At 32.7% G+C, this 13,646-nt stretch overlaps 1 protein-coding gene across 1 annotated transcript in view; it reads right to left on the bottom strand.

The window, feature by feature from the left end:
• Positions 1 to 13,646, bottom strand: part of LOC142336542 (uncharacterized) — a 127,690-nt gene that overhangs the window by 96,404 nt on the left and 17,640 nt on the right. The window contains exons 3-5 of the mRNA XM_075385450.1: positions 7,215 to 7,402; positions 4,034 to 4,142; positions 3,407 to 3,602 (exon numbers count right to left, since the gene is read on the bottom strand). Coding sequence (XP_075241565.1) covers positions 3,407 to 3,602; positions 4,034 to 4,142; positions 7,215 to 7,402 — 493 coding nt within the window. The remainder of the gene's footprint in view (positions 1 to 3,406; positions 3,603 to 4,033; positions 4,143 to 7,214; positions 7,403 to 13,646) is intronic.

Below are 13,646 nucleotides of genomic sequence, written 5' to 3' on the forward strand. Positions count from 1 at the left end.
AACGTTAAAAAACTTAAAAGACATCCAAAACCACTGGAAAAGACAGAGCGGGTGCTGAAGTATCGCCGTATTGCAAATGGCAACCAACCATTTCTTTCATAACTTTTTCTTTTATGGAAGCTTTGTTATCAGAAGGGAGACCGTAAAAGTTTTCTCCTATCACGAATTCTGGCAAGGAAGTTGTCATCTAAAACTTGTCACCAATCTTAAAAAACTAGATTTCTCCTTTAGTGATTGGTAACTTTATTGTAAGTTGGTCAATCAAGGTTGCGACTAGCTTCTTCTGAGAAACTTTTCTTAGTCTCTGAACAGCTGGTAACGTGTAAGCAGACAATGCATGCAAACAAAATTTTACGTCACGAAAAAGCTATCACAGTTTTTATGAAAGGGCGTCTAACAGGACAGGGTCTACAAACGCGCCAGTTAGGTTTTTTGGTTTTGTTCCTAGCAAATATGAGACGAACCAAACAACCACCAAGTTTGGGGGTGAAAAGTGTTTAATTTAGACTGTAAAACGTTTTATTACTCAAGGATAATACAGATATTATATTTCTCCTCTGGCGACGGAAAATTGAAGAAAACAACTGATTAACCGATTGCAGAACTGGGCTCCTCAGTCTAAATTTATGAGCAGTAGAAAATTAGAATTATTTATTCAAGCATTTTTCTTTGATTGGTATGGGTGACCTACAACGCCTGAAAAAATCCGTGAAAAAAAAACTAACAATGACTGACATGAAACAATTTGAGGGAATTAACAAGGAGGCTCGGTAATCTGCGTTTCCACATAACGTTCCAACACGGCTCAACCACGTTTTTGACTTAATTGTCCATCAAATGAGAGAGAGATAGAAAAATTTCAAAAAAAAATAATTTGTTGTTCAAAAATAATAAGTGTAACCTTTCAAATCGCTTACAAAACATCGCTTTAGACAAAACCACTACAAAAATGAAACAAAAACTCATTACAAGGCCGATTATACCCAATTGAGAGAGTAAGAGAGAAGACACACAATAAAACCAAATAAAACAACAAGCCTTATTTACATCCAAAAACTCGCGGCTCTCTATTTTTTTTAAATAAAGATCTTAATGATAATGTTAAAGATGCGTTGGATACAAGGTAAACAAAACAAATTATCTTTCATTTCACCAGAAAATATATGGGACCTATCTTTATTGAGAATCATTACCAAGTGGACAGATAACAAAAAGGGTAAATCATTCATTGGCTTTATTTCTACATTTTTACAAAAACATTGAGACCTTTCATTATCCAGAATATCGTACGACTACAAAAAGAACACTTACAGTAAAAAATCAAAAAATCAATTAAAATGAAAACAAACCATTACGCCTTCTTTCAACGGCTTTAATGTGATATCAAGTCTGTCAAAATTCTGCCAATAATGTGAAGATCAGACAAGACAGCAAAAAGCAGCTAAAAAATTAAAAAATGGCAAGAAATAGGTAAACGATTTTGAAAACTAAGTCAAAAGACTGCAAATTAACAACGACTAAACTCAAAATTTCAAACATTTTTATCTAAACGGTGTTGAAGCTAAAAAACAAATTAATGGTCAATTTGCAAGTGAATTTGACCTAACAAAAATTGATTTTTGTATTGACATCATTCTGGCTCGTAACTTACAAAAAAGAACCGCAAAAATTAATTCACAAAAATATATACAGCGCCACTTACAATCCGAATAATTTTTTAACTATAAAATTCCAAAATTAGACAAAAACTAGTCTTCCTCTCGCTGCCCCTTAGTTACAAGAAGTTGTTCCGAGTGTCAAAGAGATGCTTAATTTGACCAAAAAGTAAAAATATCAAAAAAATGATTAACTTTGGATACTTATCGAGGTATATTAACAGAAAATCTTTTTGTATCGAAAAACAGATTAGATAATTTTAGATAATTTCTTTTTTAGCTGTTTCAGTACGCAATAGGACAATTAAATAATTAGATTCAGTCATAAAACTACGAAAAGAACATCAAATACTGGCAAAATTCGGGATTTCAATAAAAAATTACGAAAACAATTTATCGTAGCCATAAAAAACATGAGCTTTACACAAAACACAATATTGTTCACATACTTTTTTGAACGTCAATTGTTTTTAAAAATTGCGTAAAATTTTTAGCAAATGGGATTTTTAAAAATAAAAAAAAACTAAGTTTTTTTTTAAATATCGGTGAATATTACCGAAAGATCGCAAAAAAGGATATTTCCAGCAAAATTCCTTAGAAACCGGAGGCACAATTAGCTCAATTGTATGTAAAGTAAGATTATGCAAGCACTTTTATGTCTATACTACCGGTCAAATTCCAAGAAAGCATATTTGATGACTTTTTTATTTTCAAAAAATTTGTCCAAACACATAACCAACTTCCTTTTGTCTTTAATCATAAAACCATTCAGACTGACCATAAAAAATGAGAACAAAATATGAGAACATCCCCCAACTAAAGTGGGTAGGAACAAAAACAGATTTTCTAAACGCTCAAATAAATACTACGTGCTCGGTATGAACTGTGAGAATCGATTGAGTCTAAGTCTCATTCTGTTTTTTTTATGCGCCAACTTGCAACCGGCAGAGTTAGAAGCTAATAATTAACGCTCATTGCTCCAAAAGTCCCAATTGAACCAAAAAAATTGTTATCCATGTAAAAAAATAAACGGAAAAAAATGTTTTCTGTGGAAAAGGTAAAAAGTTCTCAAAAATGGTATATTGAGAAAGAAGCTTATATCCTTCTTTTCTATGCAAAACTTTGGAATTCCTGCCATATTCAGCAGACTCATGCTCTCAGTAAATTTTCAAAATGTAATTTGAGGATTTTCAGTTCCCTTCAGAAATTAGCCCACTTGCCATGGAAATGACGTCAAAAACCATGAACCGTGAAACAGACACTTTGTGTCCATGCTTGGGATATTTCTTCAAAGGTGCCCTAAAATTTTGAAACCTTCGGAAGGATGCTGTTTGAGAGAGGACAAAATATTCCGATCATGATTATTATAAACCAACATATTTGATCCATATTGACTAGATTTCAAATTTGTCTAATTTTGAACAAAAACACCTACTTCATAAGCAGAAATTGAACTTTGCATAAACTTGAGGCTTATTTTTATTAAATCTGATACGCTCATTTTCTCCTTTTAACATTCTTCACCTAACTCTGTTTTTCTGTTTTTCAGAAACTGGCTAATTTGTTAAAACTATCGGATAACCAGCTTAACCAGATAAACTCAGTATGTAGACTTAGTCAAATTAGATGATTCATATATGCTCATTCATAAAGTGGATAGAATCAAGTACAAAGGGTCGACCATTAGTTCATGGATTCATTATCACAGAATTTCCTATTGGTTAGACCCCCTTTGCATAAAATTCGCTAACCTCCACCCATGCTGGGGGTGCGACTGCTGGCATTTGTGGCTGCTCTCTGGTTGAGGAGGTAGAGTTTGTTGGTGATGTCTCGTCCAATTAGATTGGTCATCGTTGCATTCAAATAAGGGTTGTCAAACAAAATAGCCTCCAACACTTTCCTCGGCCAGCTGATGTACGTGCTGTGTCTAATGGCCGTTAAAGTCACCTTAAAAGTGAAGTGATACATTGAGCAACCATTTTTTTTCAATTCAAGACGCCATGTGCTTTGCAGCCCTATTGACAAAAATGTTTGTGGCTGAATGGAAAAATGTTGAAAGTCTTTGCTCGCAAAAGTTGTCAACGTCGTTTTTTTCTTTTTTTATCAAGTAGGAATGAAATGTTAGAGAGAACTTGAACTTAATCAACTCAAACGTTAAGAATGAATAACTTATGGAAAAATGTTGTTTATAATATCAAAGAATCATTGATTCTGGGTCATTGATGGTCATTGATTCTTCACGACATCAATCAATATTCCAAGTCCAACTCAAAATTTTCAATGATTTAACTGAATCGCATCCCAGAGCCTTCACGTAGTGAAGCAAGAAATTGTCATTTTTGTTTCTTTTTTGTTATGAATTTAGATGGAATACATACCTGGAAGTGTTCTGGGAATTCCTCTGAGAATGACTCCCACTCAGGTGAATCTAAGAAGGAGAACTCGTCTATCTTGTGAATAAATTTGCCCTCCACTGATACGTGCACACTAAACAGTTTAATAAAATAAGTTGCTTAAAGTCTTGCAAAGTAGTGTTAATCTTGCAAGATCTTGCAAGAAAATGTTGCAAGATTATGCATAATCTTGTAAGATCTAGTAAGATTCTGGCATGATTAACATCTTGAATCGACTAGGATTTACATACACACCAATATTCGTGATTTAGTAAAAGTTAGAAGAAACTATAAAGCAAGTGTATAATGCCTGCCGTAGCTTGTTGCCAAACTTAATAAGAAAGAGGGGATCTCTTTAAGAATCCCCCTTAGTTCATAGTCAAGAATCTGCACCAGATTCAGACAACTAATCTATAGCGAATTATTTATAATAAGCAAAAACAAGAACGTTCGAAACGTGAAATACCCAGCAGTCCATCATAAGACTCTGATTGCATCTTAAAAATGGTTACGTGACTATGCTTGAAGTCAGCGAGAATTAATGGCGTTCATCGAGAACCGCGTAGCGATTCGAATTATGAAGTCAAAATTTCGAAGTGATTTCTGCAGTCACCTAACCATACTTAAAACACGAAACGCGTACGTTTTAAAATGACGAAAATCAGCTTCTGTCTAAGTAGGAACTTCTAGCAATGTAACTTATGTGCACGTGAGTATAGTTAAGTATAATTGAGCAAATGAAATATTACAGAAAGCAAATGAAATATTACAAATGAAATATTACATAATATGAAATATGAAACATTACAGAAATGTTACAGAAGGCAAAATGAACAACTAAATCAAAATCGCTCTTCACTTGATCTGAAACAGAGAATCAGTTTTATTCTGTTGGATAGCTTTTGAACTAAGCCTTCGATTCTAAATAAAAAAATCAAAAGCGCAGAAAAATAGTTTCGATGTCCAGGTAAAGCCGGATTCCTTGCTGCCGGTGCGATCATTAACTCTTTTGCTGAAAAAGTGTTACCCTCAATATTAATGTGAAAAAACCTATCTCAGATTTTCTTCAGAATTAAAAATAAACAACCAAAAGATTATCAAGATGCTCAAAAATAAGTAATGGAAATTTGTCAACAAATGCATGCATATAAAAAACAGAAATTTTATATTCACAAAAACTTTCAATATTCCATCACCGACTAAATTCGGCACAAAAATGAGACTTTTTTAAATGAGAAAACTGCTAAAATAATCTCAACTATTAATTTTTGTCTTAGTTAAACAAAATTTTTTCATTACATATAATTCTTTTTATATATTGTATTCAAAAGATCCGCAATGAATTTATCTAATACTCAACTTGTCAGGATTGTGGCAACAAAAATGTGACACCATCGTGTGTGATATAAAAGGCTGTTGATTAGGTCATGATGTGACTAAACAAATGATTTGAGTTGCACTAATACACTCGTTAACATAATGACGAGAAAAGACTTTAGCCAACATGCTCACACAAAAATTCGAAGCTGTTCTTGACTTTGGAAAACCTTGAAAACAATAGATAAGCAAAATCCAAAGAATAAATTTTTGTATTCTCTCCAACAACTACTTCTCTCCAAAATCTTCTTTGCATTCCCTTTAACAACTACTTTTCTCCAGAATTTCTAAGTGACTTCTGAACCACCACCTAACCGTGTTTAAAACATACCATGAGCACTTTTCAAAATTACAAAAGTCAATTTTTGTCCAAGTAGGAACTTCTCGCTTTTTAACTTCTCTCAATGCAGTCTTTCGGCGTTTTAAAATGTGCACGTGAGTATAGTTAAACATGATTGAGCAGATGAAATGTGTTCCACTAGGCAAAATGAATAACTAGATCAAAATCCCTTTTTAATTGATCTGAAACATAGAATCAGCTTTATTCATCAAAAGTTCAATAGTGCAGAAAAATAGTTTTGACGTCTAGGTAAAGCCAAATTACTTGCTGGAGGCGCGATCATAAACTCTTCTGCTGAAAACTTTTTACTCTCAATATTAATGTGAAAAAAATATATATCAGACTTTCTTCAGAACTAAAAATTAACAATCAAAAGATTAACAACAAGTTGCTCAAAAATAAGTAATGGAATTTTGTAAACAAATGCATGTATATAAGAAACAGAAATTTTATATTCACAAAAACTTTCAATATTCCATCACCGACTAAATCCGGCACAAAAATGAGATTTTTTTAAATGAGAAAACTGCTAAAATAATCTCAACTATTAATTTTTGTCTTAGTTAAACAAAATTTTTTCATTACATATAATTCTTTTTATATATTGTATTCAAAAGATCCGCAATGAATTTATCTAATACTCAACTTGTCAGGATTGTGGCAACAAAAATGTGACACCATCGTGTGTGATATAAAAGGCTGTTGATTAGGTCATGATGTGACTAAACAAATGATTTGAGATGATACACTAATCCACTGGTTAACATAATATCGAGAAAAGATTTTAGCCAACATGCAAACCGAAAAACTCGAAGCTGATTATATAAACATGTCGACTTAATTTGCATCAAAACATGTAGGAAAAAGCCACTCACAAGCGGACTTTTGTGGGTTTTACTTAACTGCCGAAAAATAATTAACAGCCAAATTGGGATAGAAATTAATTGCTTGCTTTTCAAAAACAAATTCAGGATAATTTGAAAGCTGTACGCAGCTTTTTTTCATTTTGGAAAGCTTAAAAAATGGAGAAACGAAATGCAAAGAAATCATTTTTGTATTCTCTCCAACAACTACTTAAACTTCTAAAGTTAGTAATTAGAGTTGGCAAAAATGGTTATTGATATCAACGAAATTGTTCTCCCAAAAGTCAAACCTAATGCAAATAAATTGAGCATTGATTGAACGGCTGTTTGAAAAGCAGATGTATATTAATCTCATATCTACCCGCTCAATCATATGGAGTAAAGCGAAATAGATTAATAATTAAGGACAATTTTTTTCAAAAACCTTAATGGGGGCAAAAACTTTCTTAACGGTGCCGCGGATCTGAACAATCTCTCATTATAAGTCAATTTTTGTTGATTGATGTTGATTTTTGTTGATTTTTGAAGATTTTTCTATTGAATTCAACTGATTTTTTTCAAACTCTTTGCTGTCAAACTAACTTACCATCCGCTGACGAGAAGTGACAGCTGATCAGGCACGCTCACTCCCTCAATCGCGTATGTCTCTCCAGGTGCCATAGACCTCAACCTCACATCTGGGTCTTGCACTAGTTTCTTGTACTCTTTCAGTGGCATCCGAAGAGGACGGAACAGCTCCATGTACAGTTTGTCAAACGATGGCGACAAGTTGGTCTGTGAATGAAGAAAATGCTTTTTTCAAAACTGATATACGCAAGAAAAATGATATTAAATTTGCGATATGATCAATAGAACAAAATAGAAGAACATGAATTTTTGTAACCCATCAAATTTGTTTCAATAACTGTCTGAGAAATTGCTGTTAAATGACTATACAAAAAACTTGCAACATGACAACCCAATCTCCGGTCCCATGGGGAGGTGGGGGGGTTGTGTTGTGCTCTCAAAATTACAAATTCTGCAAAGATTGAAAAAAGCACTGAAGTATGAACATTAATGCAAAAAAAATTCTAAGCAGTTTCTATCTGGGAAGGTCTAAGCATACTTTACTTAGGTCTGGTAGCTCAGCCTGGGAACAAATATTATCTAACAAGAGTGTCTTTTGTTCCAGTAGTTCAATCACTGAATGAAATTTTACCTGACAAGAAGCATATTCCTAGGATTATGCGAGTTTCTCGTGTATTGACAACTGCTTTTTATAAAGCTGATAACCGCAAAGAGAAATTATTACATGTGGGATATGACCTATAGAAAAAATAAAAAAAGGAACACTACTTGTCCAAAGTAACTGAATTTCAATACGAATTGCCATGACGCTAAAAATCGTAATTTTCTTAACAGGACTTGAGATCTTGCTCCAAAATGTTAATCCAAAATTTCTATGATAAACTTTTGAAAGTACTGGATGAGATCGTGGTTGAATAAAATTTGTTCGGACAATTTCTATGGTCATTCACTCATTTACTTCTCTTGAATGTCTCTTACTATTATGTCAATCAGGTTTTTTTCAAAGGGATTTACAGTCAGTCAATTGTATCAAAGCAACAATACACAAATTTAAAATGTCGCTATAAGAAATCGAAAAGGAGGAATTTTTTGATCCGACCCACTTGGGGGGAGGTACTATATTCTTTTGTTTTTTTTTGTTCAGTCAATTTTGGCCGATCGATGTTTTCATCGTACACAATTGCGACTGGTATCATTAGAAAGCCCGTCCGGCGTAGAAAATAGAAATAATAAGAACTATCGAGGTTTCAATTTTGTGCAAACCAGACGGAATTCCGTTCTTTTTATTCACTTTTTCCGTAATTTTTGACCAAATTTTTGTCAACCTTCCCAAAAAAAATTTGTTAAAATAATAATATAATTTTTATTCGTTTTTCCTCTAAGGATGGAGGACGCTTGGCTTTTTTTAATTGGTTTTATCCGAGTCTTCTCGTTAATATTTTTGCTAAATTTTTTGACCTTCAAACTTTTTTAAAATCAAAAAATTGCACTTGATACGCTTTTTTGGGCCACTTGGTTCAAATATGCCAGAACTAGAAACCTAACATCCATTGTGGCAAATTCTTAAAACTCCATAAAAGCAAATTGTACTTTCGTTTCCCATAGCATAAATCTGAAAAAAAAATTGGCCGGATTTTCGAAAAATTAACAAAAGAATTATACAAAATGCATCATTTATTTACGATTTTTTCAAATATTTCTTTTGCCAATTAATCTTTTCTGCAAACGCAAGAAAATATTGATTGCTTTTATTGAACGAGCAGGAACATTGGGGCTTCTTTTGAACCCATCTTCGATTCCTACAATCAAAAACTTTTTTGATTGTATTAGGTCGCGGTCTTATTCACATTAATTTTGCAGTTTTGTTTTAAAAAAATAATTTGATTACTCACAAGATTGTTTTCAAGACTGTTTAATGACAGATCCTATTTTTACAACAAAAGGCGGCCCAATTAATATATGTCATGCCTTCAGAGAGAATGTGAAGTGGTTTCAGAGAGAATTGACAATGTGGTTTCATAAACTTCAATTGATTTTTTTGTAGCAGCGCGGTCTTCAAATTAATTTCGCATGTTCATTTCTGTCAAGAATGATTTCAAATCAAAGCTCACTTAATGACACATCCAAATTTAAAAACAAATTGAGGTTTAAATAAATATATTTTATCTCTTCAGAGAACAGCTAAAAATTTAAATGATTTTTGACAATGTGGTTTCATAAATTTTAATTGATTTTTTTTAGTTTGCTTTAATTTGCCGTCCTTTTGGCAACTCCGTAACTTTGTCTTATCATTCAAGGATTCGATTGGGTTCCTTGAGAGCTTTTGGTGAACCTATACAATGCTTTCATTTGTTATCCAGTGCCTCGGAGGATTTTAAATTTAATTGTTTTAGGAAAATGTCATTGAAATTTTGAAATTTACAATTTTTTTAAAAAAGTTTTTCAGTCACTTCTAGCTGAATTTCTGAAAATGCGGGGCAAATTTATTTAACACATTCCAAGTGAAGACAAAAATTACTCTTCATAAAAGTTTTACTATTATTTTTTTGGCTGTCATACTACGAAACTTCTAAATTTTTGATTTTAGCATATTTGCCTATATTTAGAGTTGTAGTTTTTCCCTTTTCATTTTATCACATTTAAAAAAGCTCCACTTGGAGGAAAAAAAAGGAAGGCGCAATAGAACAATCTTAAAGGTTTCAGTGAACAGCTCACAGTTTCAACCGCTGCGAAAGGGCTCTCGCAAAATTTATTAGATTTTCCCTAATTTTGCCTCTAATTGTCGTCTTCCTGTTGTCGTACGATACATTCTTGAGAACTAAAGCTTTTTGTGTACTTCTCAAATGTTGTTCTCATTGTCGTCAACCAGTAACTTCGTCTCATTTTTGAAAAAACTGCACCAATTTTCAGCTCCTCCAAGCAGTATTTACGCTGCTGTTGGTTATATTTTGACTAAAGTCTTTAGAGCATAGAATTGTGTTTTCAAAAAAAATTCGATAATGATCAGTATTTGTTCCTGCTTTATTGCCGACTAAAGAAAACCCGACTAATATCAAGGAGACCCAAGCAGAGAATTCAAATCAATTTTGTAAATTGAAAGCTTTCATTGTCGTATGGTTTTAATGGCTTCAACGCTGCGGTTTCGATGAATTGTTAAGGAAAGTTTGAGTTATGTCCGTATTTATTGATTTTTGCCGTTTTATTATCCGATCTCAATGATAACAAGCACATCTGGTTACCTTAGCAGTTGAAAATTCATCTGTTATTCTTTTAAGTTCTTGGGTTCCTTGATTTTCTGAAAATCTTTTTAAAAATCATTGGACTTTTGAGCTTGGTATCTTTTATAATATTTCTGTCATTTTTGCAGCCTGCTTTCTCTAACAACAGGTCGCATCTACTCTAAAGTAAGCGAAAATCCAATTATTATATCTTTCGTTTCTATTCAATGATTTCCTGGTTTTCGTATCGCATTTTTTTTTATAAGAAAAGTGTGATTTTTTGATATTTAACCAATTCTGAGTTTTTGGTTCTTTGCAACATTATCACACTAATGGGTTGGCCCAATTGCCGTTGAAAATTGTGCAATTAAAGATATTTAATGTTTCCATGAATAGCATATGGTTCTGACGGTTGCGACAACGTTTTCTTGTTAAATTTCATTGATAATAGTCTTTGCTTTTCATTTTGATATGTGTTTGATAATGACAGGTCTCAATTGCTTCAGATGAGGTGGAAAAAATACTTTTTGATAAGCCTAGTTGATGCGCATCAATTTGATATTGGTTGTTTTCAAATTTAGAAACTCATTTCTGAACTTTGGCCGTTTTGCTCTGCTTTGTCGACCTGGTAACAAGTCTCACTATTGACAGGTCTCATGTCTTATCTAAGGCATTTCAGGTAAATCTGTTTAATTCAGGTTTTATTTGATCCATTTTTTGTTTTTAATAATGTTACGTTTTTTTAAATATAGACATCGATTTTTGGCCGTAAAAAATGTCTGCTATTGTTTGATTTTTATGTTTGTCTTCTACAGTACTCTCATAACTGGCAAGTCTCATCGACCCTAGAATCCATTTTTAATTTTTTGACTTAATTGTTTGTTAAACGATATGAGTTTTTGGAAAGTTTTCTATTTCTTCCTAATTTGGTAGTTGAGTGGGTTGGGAACATTATGTTACGTTGGGAACATTATGTTACATTATCTGAACAAATTTTGAGATCCTGCAGCAAATAGTTTTTTGTACAAATAATTTAAAAAAGTTTTTGTCAGTTTTGAAGCCATTTGGGCATAAAATCAAAAAAGTATATAAAATTCTCAAGTCTAGCCCGGATTGTAAAGACATTTTATAGCAACAGTATTTTGTAATAGATGGTCACTAAATTAGCGAAAACGCTTGTTTTCAGCACTAGCGTCCAAGTTTCTGAAGACATTTTTTCTCGTTACAAGGAATGGCCAGAATGATACAAAAAAAGATAGATTCTATAATTCAAAAAATATCTGCAAAAATTGAGCACCAAAATTGAAAATGAAAAAGTGATGAAATTTAAAAAGTTTTTTGTTGAATTTCGTGATATGTAAAGAATTTGTTCAAATTAAAATCTTTAAAAAAAGATGCACAGTTTCTGCAATCACTTCTCTCCGTGTTTAATCACATGTTCATTTAAATAGGCAAATATTGAAGTATCCAATTATCATCAATTTTGCAGATCAAGTTATACTCTTTTCAATTTTACGGTTTTAGGACGTTAAATCTCTTGTTGAAAACGCTGAAAGCGTAAACTGTCAAATTTTTTGGCACTTCTACATATTTTTCTGCTCTACATTGTTTCAGAAATTCATTTTGGTTCCTTTTTGTCACGTGATTACCACCATGAAAATTTAAACTATCTGGATGGGCGTATTGTTGAAATTTTGTATAACAGTTCTTTTTGTACACCACCATTTGAGCCTCCATTGGCATTGATTTTAATCAAACCAAAACAAAAAAGATACTTCTATTTTCCTCTTAATTTTATCGGCTCATTTAATTTTTCATAATTTTTGTTTGTAAAAGGCAGTGCCTATATTTGAAATTGAACTGAATTTCGATTGTTCCACGATGGCTACAACACTTTGACTAAAAAATTCAGCTCTGCGGATAATCAAACACAGATGGAAATTGCCGCCAATTTGATTTCCAAGCTCTTAAAAAATAGATTTTGGTTTTATCATGCGTACAGTTCCTTGTTCTACAAACCGACCAATCCTAATAAAACTTTTCTTATTGATTTTATGAATAATTTTGTTCCAAATATTGTGTATCTCTCATTCATGCCTGCCCAATTTTTGTGTTTAAAAATTTTGTCTTCTTGGACTGATCTTCAAAAAAAGCGTTAATTCTTATTTACATTGAGAGTTTACTGTCATTCACTTGGTCTAAATGTCTATGCCTTTGTTGCCAAGAATTGATGCGTTCGAACCTGAGAAACCTCTAAACTTAAATTTAAGATAAAAGTTTTAAATGCTGTCTTGTTAAAATTGGTCAAAGCACAATTATTATTAATTACAAACAATAGACTGATATTATTCGAAAATTTAAGTAATTTAACGATATGAAAAAGAAAAATTGTAATAGCGAATGAAGAACAGTGGTTCGTTCCACGAGTCTTTTAAATAATAATCCCTTTAATTCGGGTAGGAAATAAACCCTTAAGGAAAAACCCACCAAATATTAGATGGGAAATAAACCGCACACCCCAAGAAAATTAAACTCCCCATTTTAAATTTGAATTTTGTTAGTGATAATTTGCTCAGTTATGATAGTTTCATATCAAGTCCCACGGTCCGCTAGGGCATGGCCATGGCCAGCGAGACACGGCCAAACGCGCCAAATTGGCAACTCGTTAAAAGTCAAGTGGGGGTTTATTTCCTATCTAAAATTAAGTGGGGATTTTTTCCGTGGGTTTCTTCCGAAACTGATTAATTTTTTAAGTAAATACAAATGAACACTTAAAATGCAGTAGGGTGAAATAAAAGCACGTAATAAAAGTCTCATTTTGTTTTGTTGAAGGTCTCTCTATGACTGATGTAATAATCTGGCCATCATTACCGGTTAGCTTACAATGGTTGCATGACAAAATACTCAATGTGCCAAATTAGCCAATGCCATTGTACTCAATTTATTCCTTATGATCCTTTGGTTCATTTATCCCATTAAATTAGCACTCGGTATTACAAGCATGTTTTCTCATAATTAAGCTGATAGTGTAATCCCATGTTCGGTTGTGATAGTTTCATATCAAGTCCCACGCGCCACTGAGGCATGGTCATGGCCCTCAAGGCATGTCCAAATGCACTAGCTAAATATTTGGCTAAATAATCGTTCTGGTGGTTTCAACATTACGATAAAATTTTGGGTATATTTTGGGTATTTGTCACAAAAATAAACAATTTCTCCGGGAAAATCATTTT

The sequence above is a fragment of the Convolutriloba macropyga genome, chromosome 3 (genome assembly GCF_964194025.1).
Source record: "Convolutriloba macropyga chromosome 3, txConMacr16.3, whole genome shotgun sequence".
Lineage (NCBI taxonomy): Eukaryota > Metazoa > Xenacoelomorpha > Acoela > Convolutidae > Convolutriloba > Convolutriloba macropyga.